Source organism: Halichoerus grypus, chromosome 9, assembly GCF_964656455.1.
Source record: "Halichoerus grypus chromosome 9, mHalGry1.hap1.1, whole genome shotgun sequence".
In the NCBI taxonomy this organism is placed as follows: domain Eukaryota; kingdom Metazoa; phylum Chordata; class Mammalia; order Carnivora; family Phocidae; genus Halichoerus; species Halichoerus grypus.
This window is the reverse complement of record NC_135720.1, coordinates 52,558,549-52,582,151: the sequence shown is the minus strand read 5'-3', so window position 1 is coordinate 52,582,151 and position 23,603 is coordinate 52,558,549. Positions and strand designations below refer to the sequence as shown.

General features: G+C 46.9%; 1 protein-coding gene across 6 annotated transcripts in view; it reads right to left on the bottom strand.

Annotated features, from left to right (window-relative positions):
• The window catches only part of SCML4 (Scm polycomb group protein like 4), a 114,952-nt gene that overhangs the window by 27,766 nt on the left and 63,583 nt on the right, over positions 1–23,603 (bottom strand). For 5 of the 6 annotated variants that reach the window (XM_078054915.1, XM_078054912.1, XM_036080227.2 and 2 more), the window contains 3 exons: positions 18,619–18,748; positions 16,228–16,428; positions 11,666–11,860 (listed from right to left, as the gene is read on the bottom strand). In XM_078054915.1, coding sequence (XP_077911041.1) covers positions 11,666–11,860; positions 16,228–16,428; positions 18,619–18,730 — 508 coding nt within the window. In that variant the 5' untranslated portion in view covers positions 18,731–18,748. The remainder of the gene's footprint in view (positions 1–11,665; positions 11,861–16,227; positions 16,429–18,618; positions 18,749–23,603) is intronic. The other variant, XM_078054916.1, reaches the window with a different exon arrangement.

Sequence of the window (23,603 nt, the reverse complement as noted above, 5' to 3'; positions counted from 1 at the left end):
GAGTTAGTACCAAGCCCTCTTTTCAGGCTGGGTGGTAAATAAGGAAAAATAAATGAGCCTCTTATTTAAAAGCTTCCTGCAAGAGATTCTACAATCTCCCTCACAATTAGCTCATTGTACTGCAAATCTTATCGCCTAAAAGTTCCTCCTTACATCTACCCCCAATTCCTCTTGCTTTAGTTGAAATGATGACTGCTGGATACATCACCTTTCTACTATTCAAAACTATGAAGTCATCAACATACAGGGAGAGAAATTGTGGGTATGCAGAACTCTTAGGAACTAAGAATTTCACTGTGTGACCATGGATTATTGGTTACCTAAAACCACCATTTAAAGTCTGTAAAAAGAAGGACCAGATCCGTACCTGAGGAGGGAATTGCACTTTTCAGCGGTTTTGTGGCTGACTGGTGAGTGAACACCAGATGGGGCCAGCAGTCCTGGGATTGCCAGGCACGAGTGCCCCGCGCAGATCCAGCCCCTGCGTGCAGACTCACGGCCAACCATGGGGCGGACCTTTTCTCCCTGATTTCTTAGAAAACTGCTTCTCATCTGAAATGAGCTTGTCACCCTGGCACCTCTCATTAAACAAGAGGATCCAACCCAGCCTCCATGTAAGGCCATTTAATCTCTGTGGAGAACATCAGCTCCGCAAAGTGGGGTAAGGGAGAGGGGTCTCCTGCACTTTTTTCTATAACCTCCCTGCCTGTATCCAAGGGACAAAGGATGCTGCTTGGAAAATCATTACATCTTCCCTCCAGGAAAAGGAATAATCTGCTCTTGGACTATCACAGGAGCAGGCTTAAACAGAAAGGCAAACACACCCATGGTGCCATCCAAGACGTCTGCCGCATTTTCAGGGTTTCATGTCTTGGGAACTTTTCAGGGTTTAATGTCTTGGGAACTTTCAGGAGAGCCTGGTGTTCCTTTTTCACCATTGCTGATCTGTGAGCTACGTTTTCCCCCAGCCGCTGTACGGAAAGCCTGCCCATTAGTGAAGCCAAAGAACACTCGAAGAGTTCAAACCCACTCGAGCCTCAAGGGATAGCCATTTGCTTCTGAATTTGAACTGTGTCTACACCTCCCTGTCTGGGAAACAAACTCGAGGGTCAGGCATGTGTGGGCGCTTCCCTCCTCCCTCACCTCTGCAGAGCCTTCCAGATCGCCCGCCCGATGAAGCCCTGTTGCCACTGCAGCTCTGGAGGGTCCGGCAAGAGCACCTGGAATGTAGAGAAGGTCCGAAGAGAAGCAGGGAGAGACAGAGGGACAGGAAGAAGAAAGCCAAGAGCCAGAGAGAGAAAGTCCCAAAGCAGCAAGAGCAGCACAGCGAGGAAAAGGGGGGCTCATGTGTATTAAAGTGCAGACACTCCTGATGGAGTTTCAGTTCAGGCTGCGGTTGACCCCTTGTCCTTTAGGACCCAAGACCAAACTGCTCAGAGTTAAGTGAACCTGCCTGTTTATTTTATCAAAAAAAGTGAAGCCGGCACTTTATGTGGGTTCTTTAACCAAATGAAGCCCTGAAAAGCAACAATACGGCCATCTGCAAAATTAGTCTCAAATAATACCTATTCGTGCAGTAATGAGCCCCAAATTCCAGAGTCTTAGAAACGATTCTTTTTCAGAATGGACAGTTCTTTCCACCCCCCTCTTTCACGCACACGCACACCCCCACCCACACCCCCCCACACCCCCCCTCCACTCCCCACCTTATTTCCCCACACCAGCCGTGACTTCTCAGCTGAAGGAGCAGCTGCAGCACACAGTGAGCCCTTTCTATACTGCGCGCGGCCACCTCCCCCTAGGCTGGGAGCCACTGCCTTGCTCTGGACCCATTGCCCGCCGGCCTGCCCAGGCCAGCGGGTCACACAGCCCTGCCCAGGCCGGCAAGAAAGGCAAACCACTGGGTCAGTGGCCAGAGGGCTCCATGTGAGAACAGCTTGGCTCGGCGGCTTGACGAGATGGCAGCTGCACAGATCCCAGCCCTGAAACCCAGATTCCGAAAGGAAGTAGCCCTGTGGGCCCCCTACTCTGCCGCTCCAAGAGCGACGGCGAACCAGGTGCCACCCCCGGAGGGGTGCAGCCAGGAAGCTCCGGCTGCAGAGAAAGAGCTACAAGCTCTAAGCGGGGAAGCAGAGCGCAGAAGGGGGCAGGAGGGGGGAGACCCCGGGAAACAATAGCAGGTCCCCAGGAGGGCTGCCCTTCCCCTGCTGAGGGGCCATTGTTTCCTACCTTGGGTGGCGGCCTCCCACCCACACCCCTGCTCCTCTCCGGCACCCGGGTGCCCAGCACGTGCTCAGTGCCGCGGCGGGAGGCAGAGACCCTCTAAGGACTTCGCAGTGGCAGAAATCAGCAGATTTCCTCTCTGCCCTCCAGGCTGCCTCTCCCTGAGGCTCTAGTGGAGGTTTGCGGACTTTCTTTGCTCAGGCTCAGTCCCGCCCTGGGTCTTGCTCAGATAAGCTCATCACGTTTTCCCTCAGGGCCCTCTGTGGCCTCCCGTCCCAGCCTTCCCGGTTCAAAGGGCACCAGGCCACACCACCTAGGAGGCTTAGCATTTCATTCGCTTCAATTAAATTTTCCATTAACTTGGTCTCTGGCCAGTATAGATTTTTCCCTTTAAGCTTGTCTCCAAGTTCAGATCACTCAGCCCTCAGAATCAACCTTATGACTCCCCTCTGGTCCATTTAAGTACATTTATATATTTTCTCCCCTAATGAGATGCACAGAAACCAGCCATAATTTTAATGCCTGACACCTGAACTTCGGCAGTCCTCTCAAATGTTTCTGGTTTGCCTAAGACTTTGTTCTAAGTCTACGGGTTGATTTCCTTCTGTGGAAATTTTGCCCAAAGTCAGCCATTTGGGATAATGAATGCCCTTCCGGTCTCAAGAGGAGAGCTGGTTCCAGAACACTTCCCATATGGTCTTTCAGCTTTGCCATGCCTCTACTCCAAGTTCTTATGGCAACTCCTAACAGGTGGGGGAGGGCGAAGGTGGGGGGCTCCTTCTGCAGTCATGCTCTGTTTCCTCAACAGCCCCACCCTTTTTGGTCTTTCTAGAACTTCAGGGAAATTAAAAGTGGTCCTCAATCAGGAAAATGTTGGAGTGACCAGAATAGAGGACACCTTGTAAGTTTTGGTTCTAAATGGACATCCTGACTTTCAGGGTGGCTCATGATACTTTCCAGTATTCCTAATGCTAGGAAAGCAAGCTGCCATGTTGTGAGATGCTCTGTGGAGAGGCCCGTATGGCAAGAAACCAACAGCTCATGGGAAACCAACAACCACATGAATAAGCTAGGAAGTGGATCCTTTCCTAGTTGAGCTTTGAGAGCCTGGTGTGAGACCTAGAGCCAGGGGACCCAGTTAAGCTGCACCTGAACTCCTGATTCACAGAAACTGAGATAATAAACGTTATTTTAAGCCACTAAGTTTTGGGGTAATTTGTCACACAGCAATAGATAACTGATACAGATGGGAAAAGGGCATTTGCTTCATTTCTCTTGACTCCGCATGTCAGTTTGGAAATTACAATGATTAATTCAGTCACAGCTAGGATGTATCTGCCATAGAATACCTGTTCAATTCTCTGCCAGAAAGTTTATGGGATTTTTTTCAGCAAATGGTTTACTGCTTATGTATGAGACCCAGACACTACCCGGTAATAGGAGACAGTTCATGAAGTTTATCTCAGAGTGTTATATAACGACTTAACTGGAACATTCATGCATTTAACAAGAATTATTGAATACTTACCTTGTGCTTCCTCAGTATCTACAGGAGTCAAAAGAGAACAGAAACATAAGCCTTGCACTGCAAAGAGGTTCAGCAAATTACTGAACATTGAAAAAATCGATTTTAAACTCCACAAAACTCAGGCCTTTTTCATGAGGTTATATTTTTCCCCTTTAGCTCAATTTTTTAAGATTTTATTTTTTTAAGTAATCTCAACACCCCACGTGGGGCTCAGACTTACAACTCTGAGATCAAGAGTTGCACACTTTACTGACTGAGCCAGCCAGGCGCCCTACCTAGCTCGGTGTTTTAAAATATGTACAGATATTATATTTTAACGAATGATATAATTGGAAACACAATAAATAAATTTTCCTGAATGAAATATTGATGCCCAGGGGCAGAACTAAGATTAGGAGTCCTACCCTGGCAAACACTCCCCATCTTATGCTATAGGAACACTAGCTGGGCTTCCCGTGGACCTAGCTGTCTGAAAATACAGGAAGGCCTTTGTATTTGCCGCAGACCTGATAGACACTCCTCTTTGAACTTTTCCATCAAAACTTTCTCAGAGGATTCTTTTTTATATATATATATTTTATTCATTTATTTGATATTTGATAGAGAGAGAGACACAGCGAGAGAGGGAACACAAGCAGGGGGAGTGGGAGAGGGAGAAGCAGGCTTCCTGCTGAGCAGGGAGCCCGATGTGGGGCTCGATCCCAGGACCCTGGGATCATGACCTGAGCCGAAGGCAGACGCTTAACGACTGAGCCACCCAGGCGCCCCTCTCAGAGGATTCTTAACACCTGAGCTTGGTATTGATACTTTGTTCTCCTCCCAAATGACTCTCTTTCGAGCCTAACAGAACAGCGCATTTTGTTCACACGGCCTGTGACAGGGCGAACATAGCTCTGAGATACTCCAATCATTGACCTGAACTGGGAGACAAGCAGCTACAAGGGAATCTGGTGTAACGCACCTTCCTTCGCTGTTGTGGGGTTTTTTTGTTTGTTTTGGTTTGGTTTTTGCCTCCATCATTCCACATATTATTTAAAATACTACGTTGAGGGGTGCCCGGGTGGCTCAGTTGGTTAAGTGTCTGACTCTTGATTTTGGCTCAGGTCATGATTTCAGGGTCATGAGATCGAGCCCCGCATCGGGCTCCAGGCTCAGTGAAGAGCCTGCTTGAGATTCTCTCCCTCTCCCTCTCCCTCTGCCCCGGCCCTCCAAATAAATGAATAAATCTTTAAAATAAGATACCAGGTCAAACTATGCCTACTGTCTGGTGGAGCAGGCCACTGTGTGTGGGTTTTGTAAAAATGAGAGAGCTCTCTTGATGTCTGGAGTGATGGGCTCTGCCTGTCCTGTGGATGTAACCCTGCAGGGATGTACGCAGAGCCCAGGGACAAGGATGACACACTCCTTGGGGCCAAGATAGGAAACCCTGAAGGAGAAAAGAGAATTGATATAATTGGAGTACAGTTTCTGCCTGGATTTTGCTAAATGGTGGTTGGGGTTTGTTTTGTTCTTTTATGTCTTTGTGAGACGAAATGACACAGGTGTACCACAAGCCATTTGTGAGCATCCACTGAGTACAGTCGGGCTTCTGAGCCGGCGGCGGGGGGGGGGGGGGCACAGGATGTGCACCCTCCCGAGCAAGTGTGGGGTAATAGGGGCAATAGGATCCTACTGGCAACTGGCTTGGGAGGGAAGCAAAGGGTCAGGGAAGAGAAGACCTGGGTTCAGTCTCCTCCCCACTGTGGCCTTTCTCTGTGGCTCTGAACAAGTAGCCTTGAACTTGCGGGCTTCGGTGCATCCCAAATGGGAAAGCTCACTAAATGTTTGCTGACTAAATGGATGTTTCTATGTCAAATAACTCATGGCACTTGATAAACTCTCTTTCCTTTTAGAAACAAACAATCTGGGGTGCCTGGGTGGCTCAGTCATGATCCCAGTGTCCTGGGATCGAGCCCCACATCAGACTCTCTGCTCGGTGGGAAGCCTGCTTCTCCCTCTCCCACTCCCCCTGCTTGTGTTCCCTCTCTCGCTGTCTCTCTCTCTGCCAAATAAATAAAATCTTAAAAAAAAGAAAAGGAAATAAACAATCTTTCAGAAAGATAGATATTCCCTGTACAGTCATTCTCCATAGAGCTATCATATTAGATAAATTTGCAGTTCAACAAGGAAGCCGACTTGATCTCTAAAGGCGGGTACATAGGCTTAACCATAATGGAGCACTTAGCATTTAGCAAAATCCAGGCAGAAACTGTGAATGTCTGTTCCGCCACTGGGTTCCTGGTGCCTGGCTCAAAGACCACCAGCCAAGGAGGAAAACATCAAGCTTCAAAAACAAAAGTCCTTCCTCATCTCCCACCCCTACCATCTGTGTATCGAAAAAGCTACTGGAGAAAAAGTAAACAGTTTGTTCCCATCGTGTTAAAACTTCAAAGGGCAGGAAACCAATCACTAAATTAGATCTTGCAGAAGAGTTCAGCTATCACATTTGTGGTTTCCAGAGATCTCCCCTACTCTTGGTGAGCAGACAATTTGTTCTGTTGTGTTGCACAGAATTCAAGCCATAAATATTTGCTACAGATTCGTTACATCTCAGGCTCTGCTCCCCAAATCTATCCAGCAGGGAGATGAGATCTGGTCCAGATTCTTGCACTATAATGCAAAATTAAGTGCCACTGAAGATGTGTAAACATGGGTCTGGGAGAACAGATGGACGTCTTGGGATTCGGGGAAGCCTAAAAGATGGCAGGGACCCTGCTATGGAAGGTGGCCAGGCCACACTGGGGACTTTGCCTGTCGTCGTTCTTGGCTTTCTTTCACCCTTCTCACCAGTGCAGCAAACCTCCTCTTTCTCACCTGGATTTGCACACCTGCCACCTTGCCTGATCCCTCCACCCCTCTGCTCTCCATGGGCATCGGATCATCTTCGGTGGCAACACTTGTACGGGGGCGGGGGGGGGGGGACGGCACATTGTCCTAGTGCAAATAGACTTATTTTACTGAAAACCTGAATAAATGATACATTTCCCCAGGTGAGGACTGTGCGAGCCCACGCTTTATCAAAGTGTGGTCGCCGACCAGCAGCAGCACCAATCCGCCTGTGCACCTGTTAGATACGCAGACTCTCGGGCCCCACGCCAGCCCCACTGAGGCTAGAATCTGCACTTTAACAAGATGCCAGGTGGTTCCTGAGCACATTTAAGTTTGGAGAACACTGGCGAATGTTTATTTATAATTGAGGGCTTTTCAATATTCAAAGGTAAGGTAAAATTTCCCTGTGATCATCCCATGGTTTCTGACAGAAGCGCAAATGTTATCAAATCCACGTTTCTGCCTCCATTCTCCTAAAGCACCGGAGAGCTGTTCTACTTCCTAAAACACACACCACGTGTGGCTGTCAAGTAACAGAACTAAAGGGGAATGACCGAAGTTCCTGATTTCAAGCCAAGAACTTTCCCTTCCAGACGGGATTCAGGCAGCCGAGTAGGTAGTCTGGTTTTCCCCAGACATAGGAGAAACATCACAGAAGAAAGTTTCTATCTGAAAGCTCTGAGGAAGGGATGTGGAAGATGTCCTCTCTCTGTTCCAATGTGACCTGCTCTGTCTTGGTAGCCTCACTTTCACCTCTGGGGGGCCCCTCACTGGGGCTCCTGGGACACCTGCTGCCCAAAGCTAGCCGCTGCCACCTCCAGCTGTGACATCTTGCTCCTACTTCTCTTCTGGGTTGCCGACGTCCCCCTCATGGCCCTAACAAGTGGGCATCTACATTTGTCACCAGGAACGAGGAGGTCACTACCATTCAAGCAGTCCCTTCTACTTCTGTAGCTTTGACTTTTCAAAGTTCCTTACGAATACAACCCCACCTGACTCCTAAGGGAGCTATCTTGTAAGAGTTCCACCTGGTTCTTCAGCTGCCAAGTTCTCTACCTGGGACAGTAGTCCTTAAATCCACGCTTCTCAAACTATAATGTGTCTTCAAAACACCTGGGATCTCTTGTTAAAGAGTGTGGGAGGGCCTCTGAGCTTTTGCCTTTCTCAGGTGATGAGGATGCTCCTGACCAGAGTTTGAGTGGCAAGACCTTAGGTTTAATTAAATCTACCACCAGAACCACCGAGAACAAATCTGTATGACCCACTGGATCAGAAAATGATGTCCATTTTCAGAAAATGATGTCCAAATCATCCATTTTTTGGCCACAAACCTTGTTTCTTTGATAGTTCCTTATGTGTCATGGTTTTTCCTTTTCTTATCGTCTGATTAACTGTCTTCTGGAAATGCTCTAATGAATATTGACAAACCCTGCAACCGTGTGGCACCAAGCCTGATCGGTTACAGCTCTAACTGAACAGCACTTGGGCAGAGAACCACCTGGTTCAAATGAGCTCAAGACTGTGCAGTCGTGTTTAGGAATGATGTGGTCCTATGGAGGGATCTGGAGCCTAAAATCAACCAAGGCCTCCATCCTTTCCCTTTTATATGTGCCCTCCTTGCCACAATAGGGGGCAGGATAAACTAAGTCTTCATCTGAAGTGATAATAATTTGATGTGTGACCTTTTAAGGGAAATTTGACAAGGCAATCCTAAAGAGGCGATGTCTTAATCTAAAGGCAAACTCTCTACTGGTGTCATTTTAGGCTCCATGGCAGATGGGTGGAAAAGACATGTGGCAAGGGGGCCACTTAGAGCCTACAGTGACATAGCTGCTGCTTCTACTTTCCCTGAGGCTCCCAGACACGTGAGATGCACTGAACTCAGTTCTGCAACACCTGGGGCATGAGAAACAATGTCCACAAGGTTGGTTGACTGGGAGCAATTCATTTTTTCAAATCAGCCATGGGCTAGGGAAGGGCTCATGAAGACAATTCGAGTCATTGCTTTCAAAGCCAGGCCAGCTAGGAAGGAAAGCATCTTTTGGCTAGAAATAACTGTCCTAGTCAAGGGAAGAAGTGAGGCAGCGACATTGCTCCAGGGAAAACTCTGGAAATTCCTCCAGCATGGTGAGCTTGGGAGAGAATACGGTGGAAACCAAGGCAAGAGTTTCCTCAGTAATCACTTAAGGAAAGCTGAAGGGGGGTTCCTGGGACAGGATGTTAAAATGAAACAATTTTAGTTTCAGTTTTCGCTGAGGCTGCAAGACAACAGACACCCCAAGGTAGAGTAAAGTATGCACATCTTGCAAAAAAAAAAAAAAAAAAAGACGGTGGAAAGCCAGTTTTATACCTATAGGTGACCACCTACATCCAGCCTGCAAAAGGAATGTAGAGGTTGAGAAACAGGTTGACTAGAAGATGAATTATGGAGAGAATTGTCTAGTGTATTACGAAAGGCTTCAATGTGGCCATGTCACTAGCTTGATATCTGTCCCCAGAGCTTGAGAGACACAGTGGATTACTGTTTGATTCCCATGGGAAATCTAAAAGTCTGACTACTCTGATGGCAGAACAAAAGAGAGGTGACTGCAAGGTTCAGCTGCATGCCCAGAATTTGTTTGGGCAAAGGATGTGTAGTGTTTGTCAGGGACCAGATGTGGGCCATCAGAAGAGAGAGCTAAAGTAAGATCTTTGCGGCACTTGGGTAGCTCAGTTGGTTAAGCATCTGACTCTTGATTTCAGCTCAGGTCATGATTTCAGGGTTGTAAGATTGAGCCCCGTGAAAAGCCTGCTTGGGATTCTCTCTCTCCCTCTCCCTCTGCCCCTCTCCTCCTCCCTCCCCACTCTCTAAAAAAAAGTAAGATCATCTTAGATTCTTTCTGTGGGACTGTCTGGTGGCACAAGGGGGCCTCTGCAGAAAGAAGCTAGAGATCTACCTGCAGATTTGGGGCTGTGGAAGGAAGTGACCAGGTAACCAGCCAGAGAAGAATTATATTTGTCCATGTCAGGGAAAGTGCAGGTGAGAGATGGCAGGGTCACCAAAGTGCCCATGTAAGAGCCCTTAGGATGAAGAATCAGCTTTAAACACCCACCAGAACTTGGGAGAATGATGCCAACTCACAGCAGGATTAGTCAGGTAAAAACTCTCCTACCTCTTGCCTCTCCTGTCCTCTTACTCTGGTCATGAAGGATTCGAAATCATTATTAGCTAAATATGGGAGGGGGGCAAAAACACAAGGTTAGGTGTGAGGTGGAGAGAAGCCAACTGGCCTGAAGCAGGTCTGAACTGGGAATGGGGAGAAGTTACATCTTTGATTGAAATTTAAAGTTTGATTATTACACCGACCCAGATATATTAATGATTGACTAGAGAATGTTTTGTTACCTGAAAGGAACAAGAAAAGTCACAAGATTTGTCCAAAATTTCATCCATGGATAGGAATGAAGTGGTCCCACAGGATATATTTAAAGAAGAATGGGAGACATGAATTATGTAGCTTTATGATTATATCCTATGGGTCATTGCTTGTTCAATGTAACGATGATTCAGTGGATTGCAAAGTGAAATCAGACCATTCTGCTATTCTCGTTGCAAGATTCACTAGAAGATTCGTTAGCTTTAGGATATGTTCCTGAGTCAGCTAAGGCTTATTCATACTGTCAGAACCAGAAGGAGCACTGTGCATAAGCAACCCCAACACCTCATTTAGGAAATGGAGGTCCAGAGATAAGAAAAGATTTTCCCAAGCTTGCACATATAGAGACATCAAAAACAAACAAATGAAACAAAACAAAAACAAAAACCACAAATGTATATAGTATCTGCTCACATAGACCATATTTAATTAGATAGCTTTCATTGTGAAGGCCAAATTTCTTCCTGATTCCCAGGTCTCAGGGAGATTAATGTAAAATTATAAACAGGGTTCTTGACAGTATCTAAAAAAAAATTTATGCTAAGAATCTAGATTTATCCTTCCCTGCTGTCCTCTTAAGTTTAAAATATGGCCACTCTTATTATAAACATCTTTTTGTTGAAGACTCTAAGCCTATCTGTGATCACATACCTGCAAATGTATTCATTTTTCATTATCTGTAATGGTCACTCAATACCTCAAAAATTTTCCCAAGCTCATGTATCTGTCTTATCACAACACAAGATGTCACATGGTGCTTGGAATAGAAGAGTGTTCAGCAAATGTTTGTAGAATGACATAATGACTTGATTCCAGTTTCACTGGCTATGTGTTCTTTATATATCAACAATACTGCTTCCAGAGAAAGAAAAAAGGCAACATTTCTGGTCATTCTTGGGGACCTGGAATCCAGAGCCTAGAGTCATGTTAGCTTTTTATGGATTTCCATAACTCAGGGCTGCTAAGTGGAGGTACCTAGCCCTTGAGCACACAACATGCGGCCCTATATGCCCTTACTGACCTTCCCACCAGCTTTCCTATGCTGAACTACTCTGCAACAAAAGGCACTCAGCCCTGGGATCACTTTTCATCCTGTGATGAGAGAGAAACACTAACTCTTATTGAAAAACATATTTGATTCATGGCCTGGTCAAATCCCTGTAGCAACAGACACTCTGTTTATTGACATGGGTGGGTATCTGAGGCCCCCAGGCATAGATGAACATAATCCATTTCTTAGCCCTAGTTTCTTTAGGATGTCTTAGTTTCTTAGTGTCATAGTCTTTCAATGACTCAACAATGATAGATAAGTGCCCAAGAGTCTAAATTAGAGGAGAGTGAAGAAAGTAATTCATTATATGTGATGTGGCCTCATTGTCTAAATTCCAGTAACATAAGCCTAAAACTCTAACATCAGCTCTCAGTAGCTGGAGCAATCTCTTACCACTGCAGCCTGGGTGGAAACTGTCTAGGTACCCTCAGTCCTGGCCGTTCCTGACCTCTGCTGGGGTGAGGGCTGGCAGAGAGGCAGCCTGGGAGCCTCCAGCAGGAGAACCCTCAGGAGCTCCCAGGAGGGCAGGAACACCTGGGACCACCTCAGGCACAGGGAAGACAGACGGACAGAGCCTACCTGACTCCATCCTGCCTTCCTTCTTGTCCTGGGCTTCCTCAGAGCCACCGGAGCCCCTAGGGAAGGGCTGGTGGCTGAAGAGGTCATCACACAGGAGGCTTCGGCACAGCTTGGCGAGGAAGCGAAGGACGTAGCCGACGCTGTTCACCACAGGCAGGCTCCGCAGGTGCTGTTTCCCGTCAAAGGACGCCGAGACTGGAAAGCCACAGAGCCAGCAACTCAGAGTGGGGCACAACAAAGCCACAGGTCTGTAGAAGGAGGTTTTCGTTTGTCCAGCTGTGCTTTGTTTTTAACTAAGCTTTATTCGGATTTCACCTGTTTCTCCGCTCAATGCCCTGTTTGTGTTCCAGGATCTCATCAGGAGCCCACCCCGGGTTTAGTTGCCAGGTCTCCTTAGTCTCCTCTGGCTTGGGACTGGTTCCCGGTCTTCCCTTGTTTCGCATAACCTTGACAGTTTTGAAGAGTACCGGTCAGGTATTTTGTAAAATGTCCCTCAGTTTGGGTTTGTCTGATGTTTTTCTCATGATCTGACTGGGGTTAAGGTTTTGGGGGAAGAAGTGAAGTGCCCCTCTCATCACATCAGATCAGGGGTACGTGATGTCCGCATGACAACACTGGGATGTCAGCCTTCATCACCTGGCCACATGGGGTTTGCTGCATTTCTCCACTGTACTCTCCATATTCCATTCCTTGGAAATAAGTCAAAAGGTCGTGCCCACACTCAAGGGCGGTGGAGGGATTAAGCTCTACCTCCTGAGGAGGGGAGAGTCTCTGTATCATTTGGAATTCTTCTATAAGAAAGAATTGTCCGTTCTCCTTCCTTCCTTCCTTCCTTCCTTCCTTCCTTCATTCATTCATTTATTAATATCAGTATAGACACAATATATTTATTTTGTACTGTGGGTTATCTAATACTATGTTATTTATTTTGTTGCTCAAATTGTTCCATCTTTTGTCTCTGGGACTTTCAGTGTCCTGTGTCCCTATGACATGCCTCCATTTTTTTTTTTAGCAACTTTTTGGTTACTGAAGCTTCAATATGTTTCAGATTCATCTTATATTTTCCCTGCCCTGCCCTAAAATCAGCTTTTTCTCCAACAGCCCCGGTTCCTTGTTACTAAAGAATGATATTTAGAAACGAGGATTTGGGCACTGGATATGTTCATGGCTACTGGGTCAGTAGCTCTGGATCTCTTCAGTGGGAGAGCTAAGAAAGATATGCATGTATACAATCCTATTAAGATTATGTCTCTATCCTTCTGTCTGTATCTATACATATATATATAGAGAGAGAGAGAGAGAGAGATGGATAGAGCTAGGTCAATCAATAGATTGATAGGTAGGTCTAGATCTAGATAGAGATATCCAAATAAACCTGAGTTCATGCTGAGGTCTCTAGCTCTAATCCAGCATCACAGAACTCAGGGTTCTTTCTACTCTCCTGGGGAGGAAGCTTTAAAAAGAACAATAATCTCTCCGTAGTGATTCTAGATGAAATCTGATGTCTACAGCGTTACCAGAACTTAGAAGAAACATGTTTCTTCCAGCATGTTCCTTTCTGTAATTGTCCTCACAGCCTCTCTCACCCCATGAAGCTTGCATACCAGCTCCACTGTGAGGAACACAGGAGCAGACCCTAAAAGGATATTTTGCTCCCAGCTAGGCCTCAGCTACTCATTGTCAACACCTAGAGGGCAGCCCTGTTTTTCATGTTTTATCTCCCAAAAGCAGGCACCTGGCAGGGGCAATACCAGAGCTGGTTTGATTTTAGAACTAAAACAAAACAAAACATTTTAATTAGAAATCAAAAGAATCCATTTTTTTTGTGTGTATATAGCTCTTTATAGTTTGACAAGAGCATTCATATCCATCACCTCATTCAGGCCGCCTAACTATCTGGTTAGGACAGTAGACAAGAGGTTATTACCCCATGTTACAGAGGAGGAAATTGAGAAGAGGGCATAGAGCGGTTTTTCTGGCTCACGTGGCTTCTAAGTGGCACTTACCTGTCACGTTAATACTGCGGGTGACTCTGTTCGGGAGAGCCGGCAAAGAGCTGCCCACGTGCTCACTAAGGGGATTATCATAGCCACTCAGACACTCTGGAAATTCCCTCTTAGTGTGAGCATTGCTGTTGGCCTCCGATATTTTAGAAGACCTAGTGTGATGGAAACCGCACCCATAGCAGCAGAGTCTGGGTCATCGGGTCTGCCCCATAGATCAGTGTGCAGACACTCCCAGAGGTGCCTGGAAGGGCCACCTCCTAGAAGCAGACGTGGCATCCGTGACACCATAAGGTCTACCCCTCTGGGATAGTGTGGCTCAGGCAGAGCATGAGGGTCATGGGGTACTGCATTACTGCTCCTTTAGCCTTTGGGGTGGCCCTGGGCCCACCCATGACAGTCTGGTTCCTTTAGCCCACTGTGCCAGCACCAACGTCACCATCTTCTGTGCTGTGCCATGGGAACGTTGAGAAAGCAGTGCCCTAAGGATTAGGTTCTAAGTACAGAGTGGGCGAGTCTAACTATTTCTCCTCGAGTCCCTCCCTGAGCTTGGTGCTAGCTTCGTGCTATCACGGCCTCGCTGAGCTTCCCTATCACCATCAGTAATGTGAAAGACCACCTTGCCACTTCGCGACCTCAAGGAGGCAGCACGAGGAGTCCCCCAGTGCTACTGCATTCTCCAGGACACTAAGACCAAGGGCTCAGCTCTGGGAATCCCTCAGCCCAGGGAAAGTTGGCAGCAGGGCTCTGCCCAGGCTTGTATTGGTGCCAGGCACTGCAAAACCTGCTCCCGGTGCCAAGGCCCGAGGCCACTGAAACGCTGAGCAAGAGAGCAGGGAAAATGGGGTTGGCTCTCCCAGCTTAGGGAGGGAGAACACAAAAAACTCAGATGGGATTTGCTCAAGAACGTGGGCACACAGTACAGGAAGAGCTTTCTCTTAGCACCGTGTCAGTGTCTTGAGCCCTGCTACTCAGCAAGGAAAAGGACAAGGCCTTCAACCTCAGAGGGCAGCCCGGGTTTGAGAACCTGGCTCTCAGACAAAAATCGGGCGAAGAATGGCCAGCGGGCTCTCAGAAAGCTGACAACAAGACTCTCCTCCTGGCCTCTCTTGGTGCAGTACTTCTTCCTCCCGTCTCTGCTTCTGCTAAAGTTTCTTAAAAGTCACCCTGGGTCAGACGCACGCACCTGGACCTTGCCAAGTTCTATTTTAATCAGTTACCAGCAAGTCAGACCCAGCTTCCTGCTCAGAGGGAGCTCCAGAAGGTGGGCAGAACCAATCACAGCTGGGGAAGCTGTGTTGGACAACCTCCCCACCCCAAGCCCTGGGGATTGAGGGTTAAATAAAATGCCCAGCGACATTAGAGGCCCCCCTCCTGTCCCCTCTCTTAGACAGCAGGCAGGGTCATTCATCTGCACCACCCCCATTGCTGGGGAATCTTCCCCCTATTCCCTGGTAATATGGAGGCCATGCCCTTGATACTGGGCCAAAGAAGACACCAGTCTGTCCCCTTGGAATTAAGACATCTTGCAAAGACCTGGTGCTCCAGGGCTTAAGGGCAGGTGGTGACAACAATTGTGTAGAGAGCCTCGGGGAGGGTGGAAAGAACCTCTGCAGGCAAACATTTGAAGGGGGCAGAGCTCCCAACTCTGCCTCTCACTTGGGGTGACGCTGCCACTCCCACTGGAAGCTGCTGGGGCGGGGCTGAAACTGGAGGACGGTGACAACGGGAGAAGGGACTGACCCTGAAGCATCTTTTAAAAAAGACAACAACCCAGCCCTTGAGAGGTCCTTGGGACCATGAGCTTCCCCACTGCTCATGGTGCCATGAAGAAAGAATGAGGCAGAGTACGGGAGAATAGATAGTGACAAGGGATGATATTTTAGACAGAGTGGTCAGAATAAGGCTCTTGGATAAGGCGCCATTTGAGTAGAAACCTGAAGAAAGTCGAGGAGCAAGTCACACTTGGATAGCTGGGGTAAGAGCATTCCAGACAGAAGAGCAGGTACAAAGACCCTGAGGCAGGGTGTGGTTCAGAGGGAACAGCAAGGAGGTCACCATAGCTGCAGCAGAGTGGGGACTCAAGAGGAGTGACCAGGAGATCAAAGAGATAGCTGGAGCCAGGTCACTTAGGGCCTCTGGGTCCTCCTAAGGACATGGGCTTTCTCTTGGAGTGAACCACTGAGGGTGTAGGGCAGAGGAGGGGCATGATCTGACTTCGACTTTTAAAGAACCAGAGTGGTTGCTGTGAGTGGTGAAATGTGGCTGGATTCTGGATATATTTTAAAGCTAGAGCAATAGGATTTACTGATGAGCTGGAAGTGGGGGGTAGTGAAAGAGGATTCAGATGTTCTGTCTTCTTGTCCAGGTCTGGAAGCCTTTTCTCCTCAAGCCCAGAGAAAGGCCTCCAGCACACAGGCTCATTTAAGGCCCCTGGAGATCAGCAGATGGAAGACAGACTCTGGCTACAACCACAGTCCCCCCAAGCCTGATTATGGCTTCTTTCTTCTTCAGAGAGACACGCAGGCCCTCCTCATACAACCTGCCCCAGGGCCTTACCTGACACCACCTCGCCACCATAGCCCTGTTTGACCAGGGAGAAGACCAGCTTCTGCTGGTGGGCACAGTCGATGCACGCTTGTACGGCTTGCTGCAAGACCGCCGATGGCCTCTCAGGCCCAAAGCGCTCGGGGAGCTGCTGCAGCTTCCTCCTCTCCAGGTACGGCCCCGTGTTGGCTTGCTTGTTGACGTACAGGCAGACTGTGGAAACAAAGACCCACAAAGCCCTCAGCATCGGTCACATCAGACCAGGGGGCTGTTCCTGTGTGTGTGTGTGTGGCGGGGGGGAGGCTCAGCCATGCCCCCTTGGCCCTCACCTTGAGAAAGCTGAAACAAACAAAGGTGGGACTGATTCCTCCCAACTTGAGAAGTACAAGAGGCAAAAGAGCCCATCACTCCCAACTTCCAGGGCTCGCTCCCAAGAGAATCCTTGGTTGGAAACAGATAGACAGGTGGGTCCCCTCAGATGTAGTCAAATCGGAATTGCAGACAATTATGGAGGTCCGTGTGGACCATGTGTATAAATGTATTTCCATACTGGGCATGTACACATACAAAATCTTCCCTCCTCCTCCAAAGGAGCTGTTAAGCTACACATAATGTTTGCCAATTTTTTTTTGTTAACTTTCAGTGAATAAAAAAATTAAGATGATGCTGATTACACCAAACACTACCTACTCAATGAATTTCTAAAGAGAGTGTTATTTATAATCTCAGAGATATTAAGTACTCAGCTGCCCATTTAGGTGAGCCTAACCAATGGTCCTCACACTTTTAAAGTCACACACCCCATTGGTATATTTGAGCACATGTCCCAAAATGTGTTTATTTATTTATATACATAAATATATACATTATTGACTGTTTTAATATATTGCATGCATTTTAAAACATAACCAAGAAATAGGAAATTTTAAAGGATGAGATAAAAATACGTATTAATGGTAGGTGTCACATTTTCTTCCCTATGGCAATGACTCTTCATCTATCCCCCCCATCCCAGGTTATGAGGATCTTACCTTGGGGGTCACTAGGGCAAAGGAGCGTTCAAAAGGGACTTGAAGAAGAGACCAGTAGGATATGGGAAGGATTAAACAGTAACAACAAAGGTGAAGAAAATTAGTTTTTATTGAGCCCCTACTCTATTCCAGGCACCTCCTATATTTTCTCTTGTTTGAATCTCAAGACAAGCCTGGGAGTGGGATATGATTACTTCCTTCACTAATGAAGAAACTAATGAAGAAATGAGGCTTAACGGTTGGATGGCTGCGCTAAAGTCTAAAGTGTAATTAGAGGTGCAACAGGGATTTGGACTCAAGTCTTTCTGCTGTCAAAGTCTGTGCTCTTTCCACTCCACCAGGCTGCCTTCTCTTGTACTCATCCCAGATGATTAAGGAAATCTAATCAATAAGAGACCTTCATGCCGGGCACTGTGCTAGGTAGGCCCTACAGATTCGCGCGGTCCCTGGCTTCACAGAGCTTGGGGCCCCACTGGGAAGGCGGAGCTACTCAGAGCACTAGAGGAAGCCAGGTGGGACTGTCACTTCAAGTCACACTGGGGAGGTGCTAGGAGGGCCGATCCTGAGGACCCTGGCAGGGAAGTCAGGGAAGGCCTTCTGGAGCAAAGTATGCCTGAACTGAGATGCAAGGGATGAGAAGGGTGACCAGAGAGGAGATCATTCCAGATAGAGGGAAGGCAATATGTTGAAATGCTATGGGGGGCTCTAGGGACTGAGAGGAGAGCAATGAACTGCAGGGCTCTGTTGGCCACATAAACAAGTTTGGTTTTTACCTAAGAGCAATGGGAGGGAAAGTGAAGGGATTCAAGTGGGATGGGAGTAGGGGTGGCTTGTGAAGAGGGGGACAGTGTGTGTGTGTGTGTGAGAGAGAGAGAGAGAGAGCAATGCCATCCTACTGCTGGTACTCTGATGATAGAAATGTTCGTTGGTGGACACCCCGTAAGAAAGACTGGACTGAATTCTACTCTGATTGGATTGGAGACAGCAGGTGGGATTAAGGGAGGTTAGGGTCCTTAGGAGATCTGGAAGCACAAACACAGGGATGGAAGCTCTTCAAGGTAAGCAGGCTCACTCCTGGTGCAAAGTAAACATGGCTCTGAAAAGAAAACACTGGGCCACCAAACCACCTTTTCTAGTCCCACCCCAAGGTAACCAGGTGAACCCGAGATGCCCTGAAAACCAAGTTTCAAGTAATCCTATCTGTGAGACACTTAAGCTAATGTTCTCAGAGAATTTGGTCGTCCTCCCTGCTGTCTAGCTAACAACTAAATCCTTCATTAGAGCTATCTCAGTGGCAGCTCTCCAGTTCACAGAGTAACTGCTAGATGGCAGGCTGGCCATCACAGCCTTAGAGGTCATTCAGCTGACCTACCTGTCAGAGCCTGTGGGACCGCCAAGCTGGGTATGGTGGCTGCATCCTGAGGGATGGAGCTGAGGTCGGGCTCCGGTGTGCTTCGCGGAGGTGAGAGGGCTAAAGGAGTCATAAGAACCCGAGACTTGAGCTGCAAGACAGAGCCCATTTGGTCAAGGAAAATCTGGAAATGCTCTCTACACTTGCCCCCAATTTTTCCTGGATATCAGTTAACCATTTCTCCTCTATCATGTTTCCACACCTTTCTATTATTCAGCTAAGGGGCTGAGCTTCAGATTCAAGCTCATGATCAAGATTCATGTTTGGGGTCAAATTCAGAGATCAGCTCTGCACCCCACCCTTACAGTGGAGCCACCCAGGAAATGACTGGTGTCAGGCAGGGAGTGTGGGAATACAAGAGGTATGAACAGTTGAAGCCTATGAGCCTTCTGAGTGCAGAATGCACGGTAGGGGACAGTTCCCAGGCTTCGAATCCCTAGAATCCTATGGACAGGGCTTTTCTGACAGCTACCCAGGGACCAATTCCGAAGCCCTCCTTAATCTCTGCTGAGCTTTCAGCTCACAAAGATCACTGGATCCTGCTAGAAAAGAAAGCAGAAACCGTTCCTCCAAGGGGCTGCCATACTGCTCGGTGTTTATTTCCTACAGCAGAAACTGTCAAGGGTAGCCCGAGTGTGGACATGAGTGTATTCTCTGGTGGTGAGAAGCAGCTGCCTTGAAGGACTCATTTGAAATCACAGATGAGGAGCTGCAATTTGCTGTCATGGAATAAGATGGGGATGACTGGGTGGTTGATTGTGTCAACGCCAACAAGTCACTCTCCATACCAAGGTTTGACAGAAAATTGTCTAATCCTTGTTCTCCACCAAAAAATCATGAATAGTTCAGTCACTTCATTTCTTCACCACTGACCTGTGTCTGTTCTCTACTCCAGACCGATTAAATCATTCTTTGGGAGTGGGACCAAGGCATCAGGAGTTTTAAAAGGTACTCAGATGATTCTAATACGTAGTTAAGGTTGAGGCCACTGCTCCGCTGCTTTTCAAATTTAAGGTGCAATCAGTCACCTGGGGGCCCTATTAAAATATAGATTCTGATTCAGGAATTCTGGGGTGGGGCCTGAGATTCTGCATTTCTAACAAGCTTCTAGGCAGTGCTGATGCTGCTAGTCCATGAACCACACTTTGAGTAGCAAGGGTGTGCATTCTGTTGTTAATATATATGCAGACCCCACCCATATATGCAGACCCCACCCCGCTATATTGAATCATCAATATAGAGTTGATATTTAAGGCCATGATAATGGGTGAGTTCATCAGAGAATAACAGAAGGAGTACAGATGGAGAAGAGAAAAATCAAGCACTGAGCCCTGCAAGACTCCAACATGAGGAGTTGGAGAGATGAGGAGGAACCAGCAAAAGAAACCAGGAAGGACATCCAGTGGGGTAGAAAGAAAACTGGGAGAGTGTGGTCTTTTGGGAGCCAAACAGAGAAAGTGTTTCATGAAGGAGACAGTGGTCAGCCATGTCAAAACCTCTGATCAAGGAAGACTAGAAGTGGTCTTTAGATGTAGCAACTTCTCAGCAAGAGAGGTGGTAGTGCAGAGGGTGGGATGAGAACCTGATTGGAATTAGCTCAAGAGATAACGGGAAGGGAAGCATTGGGATCAGGAGTTAAAGTCAAGTCTTTCAAGGAGGTTGTCTGAAAGGGGAGCCAAAGATTAGCCATAGCAAGGAAGAAAAGTCAGATCAAGTAATTTTTGCCCCACAATGAGATATCACCTCACACCCACTAGGATAGCTACTATCAAAAACAAATAAAAAATAATAAGTGTTGGCGAGGATGTGGAGAAATCAGAACCCTTGTGCACTGTTGGCAGGAATGTAAAAAGGTGCAGTATAGTGGTTCCTAAGAAATTTAAAATAGAATTACCCAGCAATTCCACTTCTGGGTCTACATCCAAAAGAATTGAAAGCAGAATCTCCAAGAGGTGTTTGTACAGCCCTGCCCATAGCAGCACTAGTCACAGTCGGCCACAAGACCGCGGCTACCAACGTCCACTGACGGGTGGGTGGGTAGACGTAAGGCGGTATATACACGAAGGAATATTACTCAGCCTTAAAGAGGAAGGGAATTCTGGCACATGCTACAACATGGAGGAGCCTGGAACATATTTGCTAAGTAAAATAAGCCAGTCACAAAAAGACAAATATTGCATGATTCCACTAATTTAAGGTACCTAGAAGAGTCAAGTTCATTGAAACAGAAAGTAGAATAGTGTTTTCCAGGGAGGGAATGGGGAGTTGGGGACAGAGTTTCTGTTTTGCAAGGTGAAGTTCTGGAGATCTAATGCACAACAATGTGAATATACTTAGTACTGAGCCATACACTTAGAAATGGGTATGATGGTACATTTTATGCCACGTGTCTTTTACCACAATTAAAACATTAAAAAAACCTTTTAGTATATATATATATATATATGTTTTGTTTTTTGTTTTTTGGTTTTTTTTGAGATGGGAGAGACATGCTTGAATGCTGATGGAAATACTCCAGCTGAGAGGGAAAGAAGGATGATCCAGGGGAGTGCTTGGAGACCTAGCGGCATCAGGACTTTGAGTAGGTGAGGGGGGTGAGATTTAGTGAATGGAGGCGGGGGGTGGGAGGGCTGTGTCAAGGCTGCAGAAAGAAACAGGGACCTTTCATCTATTTTACTGCAAAGCAGAGTATAATGGATTTGGGGGGGGTATGGATGTGGAGATGGGAACTTACAAAAGGTCTCTTTTGGTGGCTTCTAATTTCTCAGTGATGCTGGAAGCCTGAGTGTGAGGATGTAGGAGGGCGTGTTCATGAACTAGGAGGCGGGACAAGTGGGGAGTAGGGTGTGGCTGCTGAGTGACGATGTGGGGAAATGAATTTAAATTCACTGAAATGAATTTAAAATGAGATCAGTCACAAGTGAGCACCCGGGTTGCACAGGGCTGTATGGGTGCAGATTCCGGGGCTCTGGCAAGAGACCAAATGTTAGTCAGAAGCTACAATTAACAGAGATTTCATCTTATTCTGTGTTTAGCATTTGAAAAATTAAAGGGCGCACCATGTAGCTACGCTCTGCTAAATACTATAAAAATAATCTCAAAGAAACCTCAGTGGTGGGAAGGAGGGGACAAGAAACCTGCTGTGACTCAGTCACCATGACTTTGGCATGGTTCCCTCACCCACCAAGTGTGACAAGAGCTATAGTTACCCTGCCTGTCCTCCCAGGTTGCGCTGGTCCCTCTGACAGTCCTTCTAGGAATGATAGGCTGCCCTGCATGGCTTGCAGTGGAGAAGCTGGTAGTGGCAGTCCCCAAGGACTGTGGGCAGCAGGCTCTAGAAGGCCTTGGCTAAGTCCTCCATTACAGGCTTAAAGCCCTCCAACCAACATACAGATGATGATGTTGGTGGGGAAAAAGCAAGATTTGGCAAGTCATCATTTTTCCCTCTGTGGTCTTTAAGTTAATCACACAAAGATCCTCGCAACCCTTCCCTAGAAGGATGGTGATGTGACAGCAGTGATGATGGTGAGGATAGGGATGGCAGCTAAGACTTAGATTGCCGGTCACCGTTTCCTGTTCATATAAGCGTAGTAATAACCCTAACATCTAATGCTTGCTCACTATTTTAATATTTATTAGAAAAGGATCTGTTCGTTGAACCCACCTCCAAGGAAGTAATACAATTAATACAATTATAGTTGGCTGTTACCTCTGCCCATCATTTCTGCTCAGATAAAGCAATTGAAGGAATTAGAATAAGTCAGCTGGTTGCAGGGCAAAACTTCGGCATTCATCCAACCCCTAAAACAACCGCTGGGACTTCTGAACAAAGAAATCTCATGCAACTGTGGGTGGTATATGACTTTTTAAAAATTCTTCTTGGTAAGAGAATAGATCATCAGGAGGCATACCTTTGACCTAGCATGCTGAAATTTTCATCTCATTGCCTAATATAAAGGAAAAAAACCTGGCCTAGGAAAGGGAGTCACATATGTTTTAGAGGGCTCCTAAAATAGAAATGAGCCCAGTGGCTAGGAATGTCCTATGGTGTGATGTGGGGCCCCTCTGTCAGGGCCTCTCCTACATGTGGAATTGAGGGGCTCCCGGTATCCCCCAACATACAGGGATGCTATTCTCTGGCAGGACATTTGTCTTTGCCATTGCTGGTTTTGTTTTTTTTTTATTTTTTTTGTTGTTGCATTTTGTTTTTTAAATGGACAAAATAAAACAAAACAAAATTGCTGGGGTTTTTCAAATTGCTTTTTTGTTGTGTTTTGATTTTTAAATGGACAAAATAAAACAGAACACTCCTATCTTGGGGCGCCTGGGTGGCTCAGTCATTAAGCATCTGCCTTCGGCTCAGGTCATGGTCCCAGGCTCCTGGGATCGAGCCCCGCATCGGGCTCCCTGCTCGGCGGGAAACCTGCTTCTCCCTCTCCCACTCCCCCTGCTTGTGTTCCCTCTCTCACTGTCTCTCTCTCTCTCTCTGTCAAATAAATAAAATCTTAAAAAAAAAAAAAGAACACTCCTATCTTGGTTTCTAATACCATTCTTCAATAAAAGGAACAAGGGCTCCTTGGAGAAATGGCTGATTCAAGGACAAGGGCAGGAAATATACAAGATGAGCCTGGGGCGTCTTGTCCCAGAAAGTAAGAGAGTACTAAACACACACACACACACACACACACACACAATGATGAGGGTAGGTCATAGGAACACAGGAGTCAACTGAAAGAGCTTCCAATGTCCAAATCTGGAGCAATATGAGCAACAAATAATGAGTAATAGATTATGATTCAAAGTATACAATAAATATCCATGACTCCATACTGACATAAATGAATGATTGACTAAATAAATACATGGAGGAGAACAGACAAAACTCTTATGCATAAATATTCCAAATAGTTTATTGTGGAGCTTAATTTCCCACTCCTTAAGTGTGA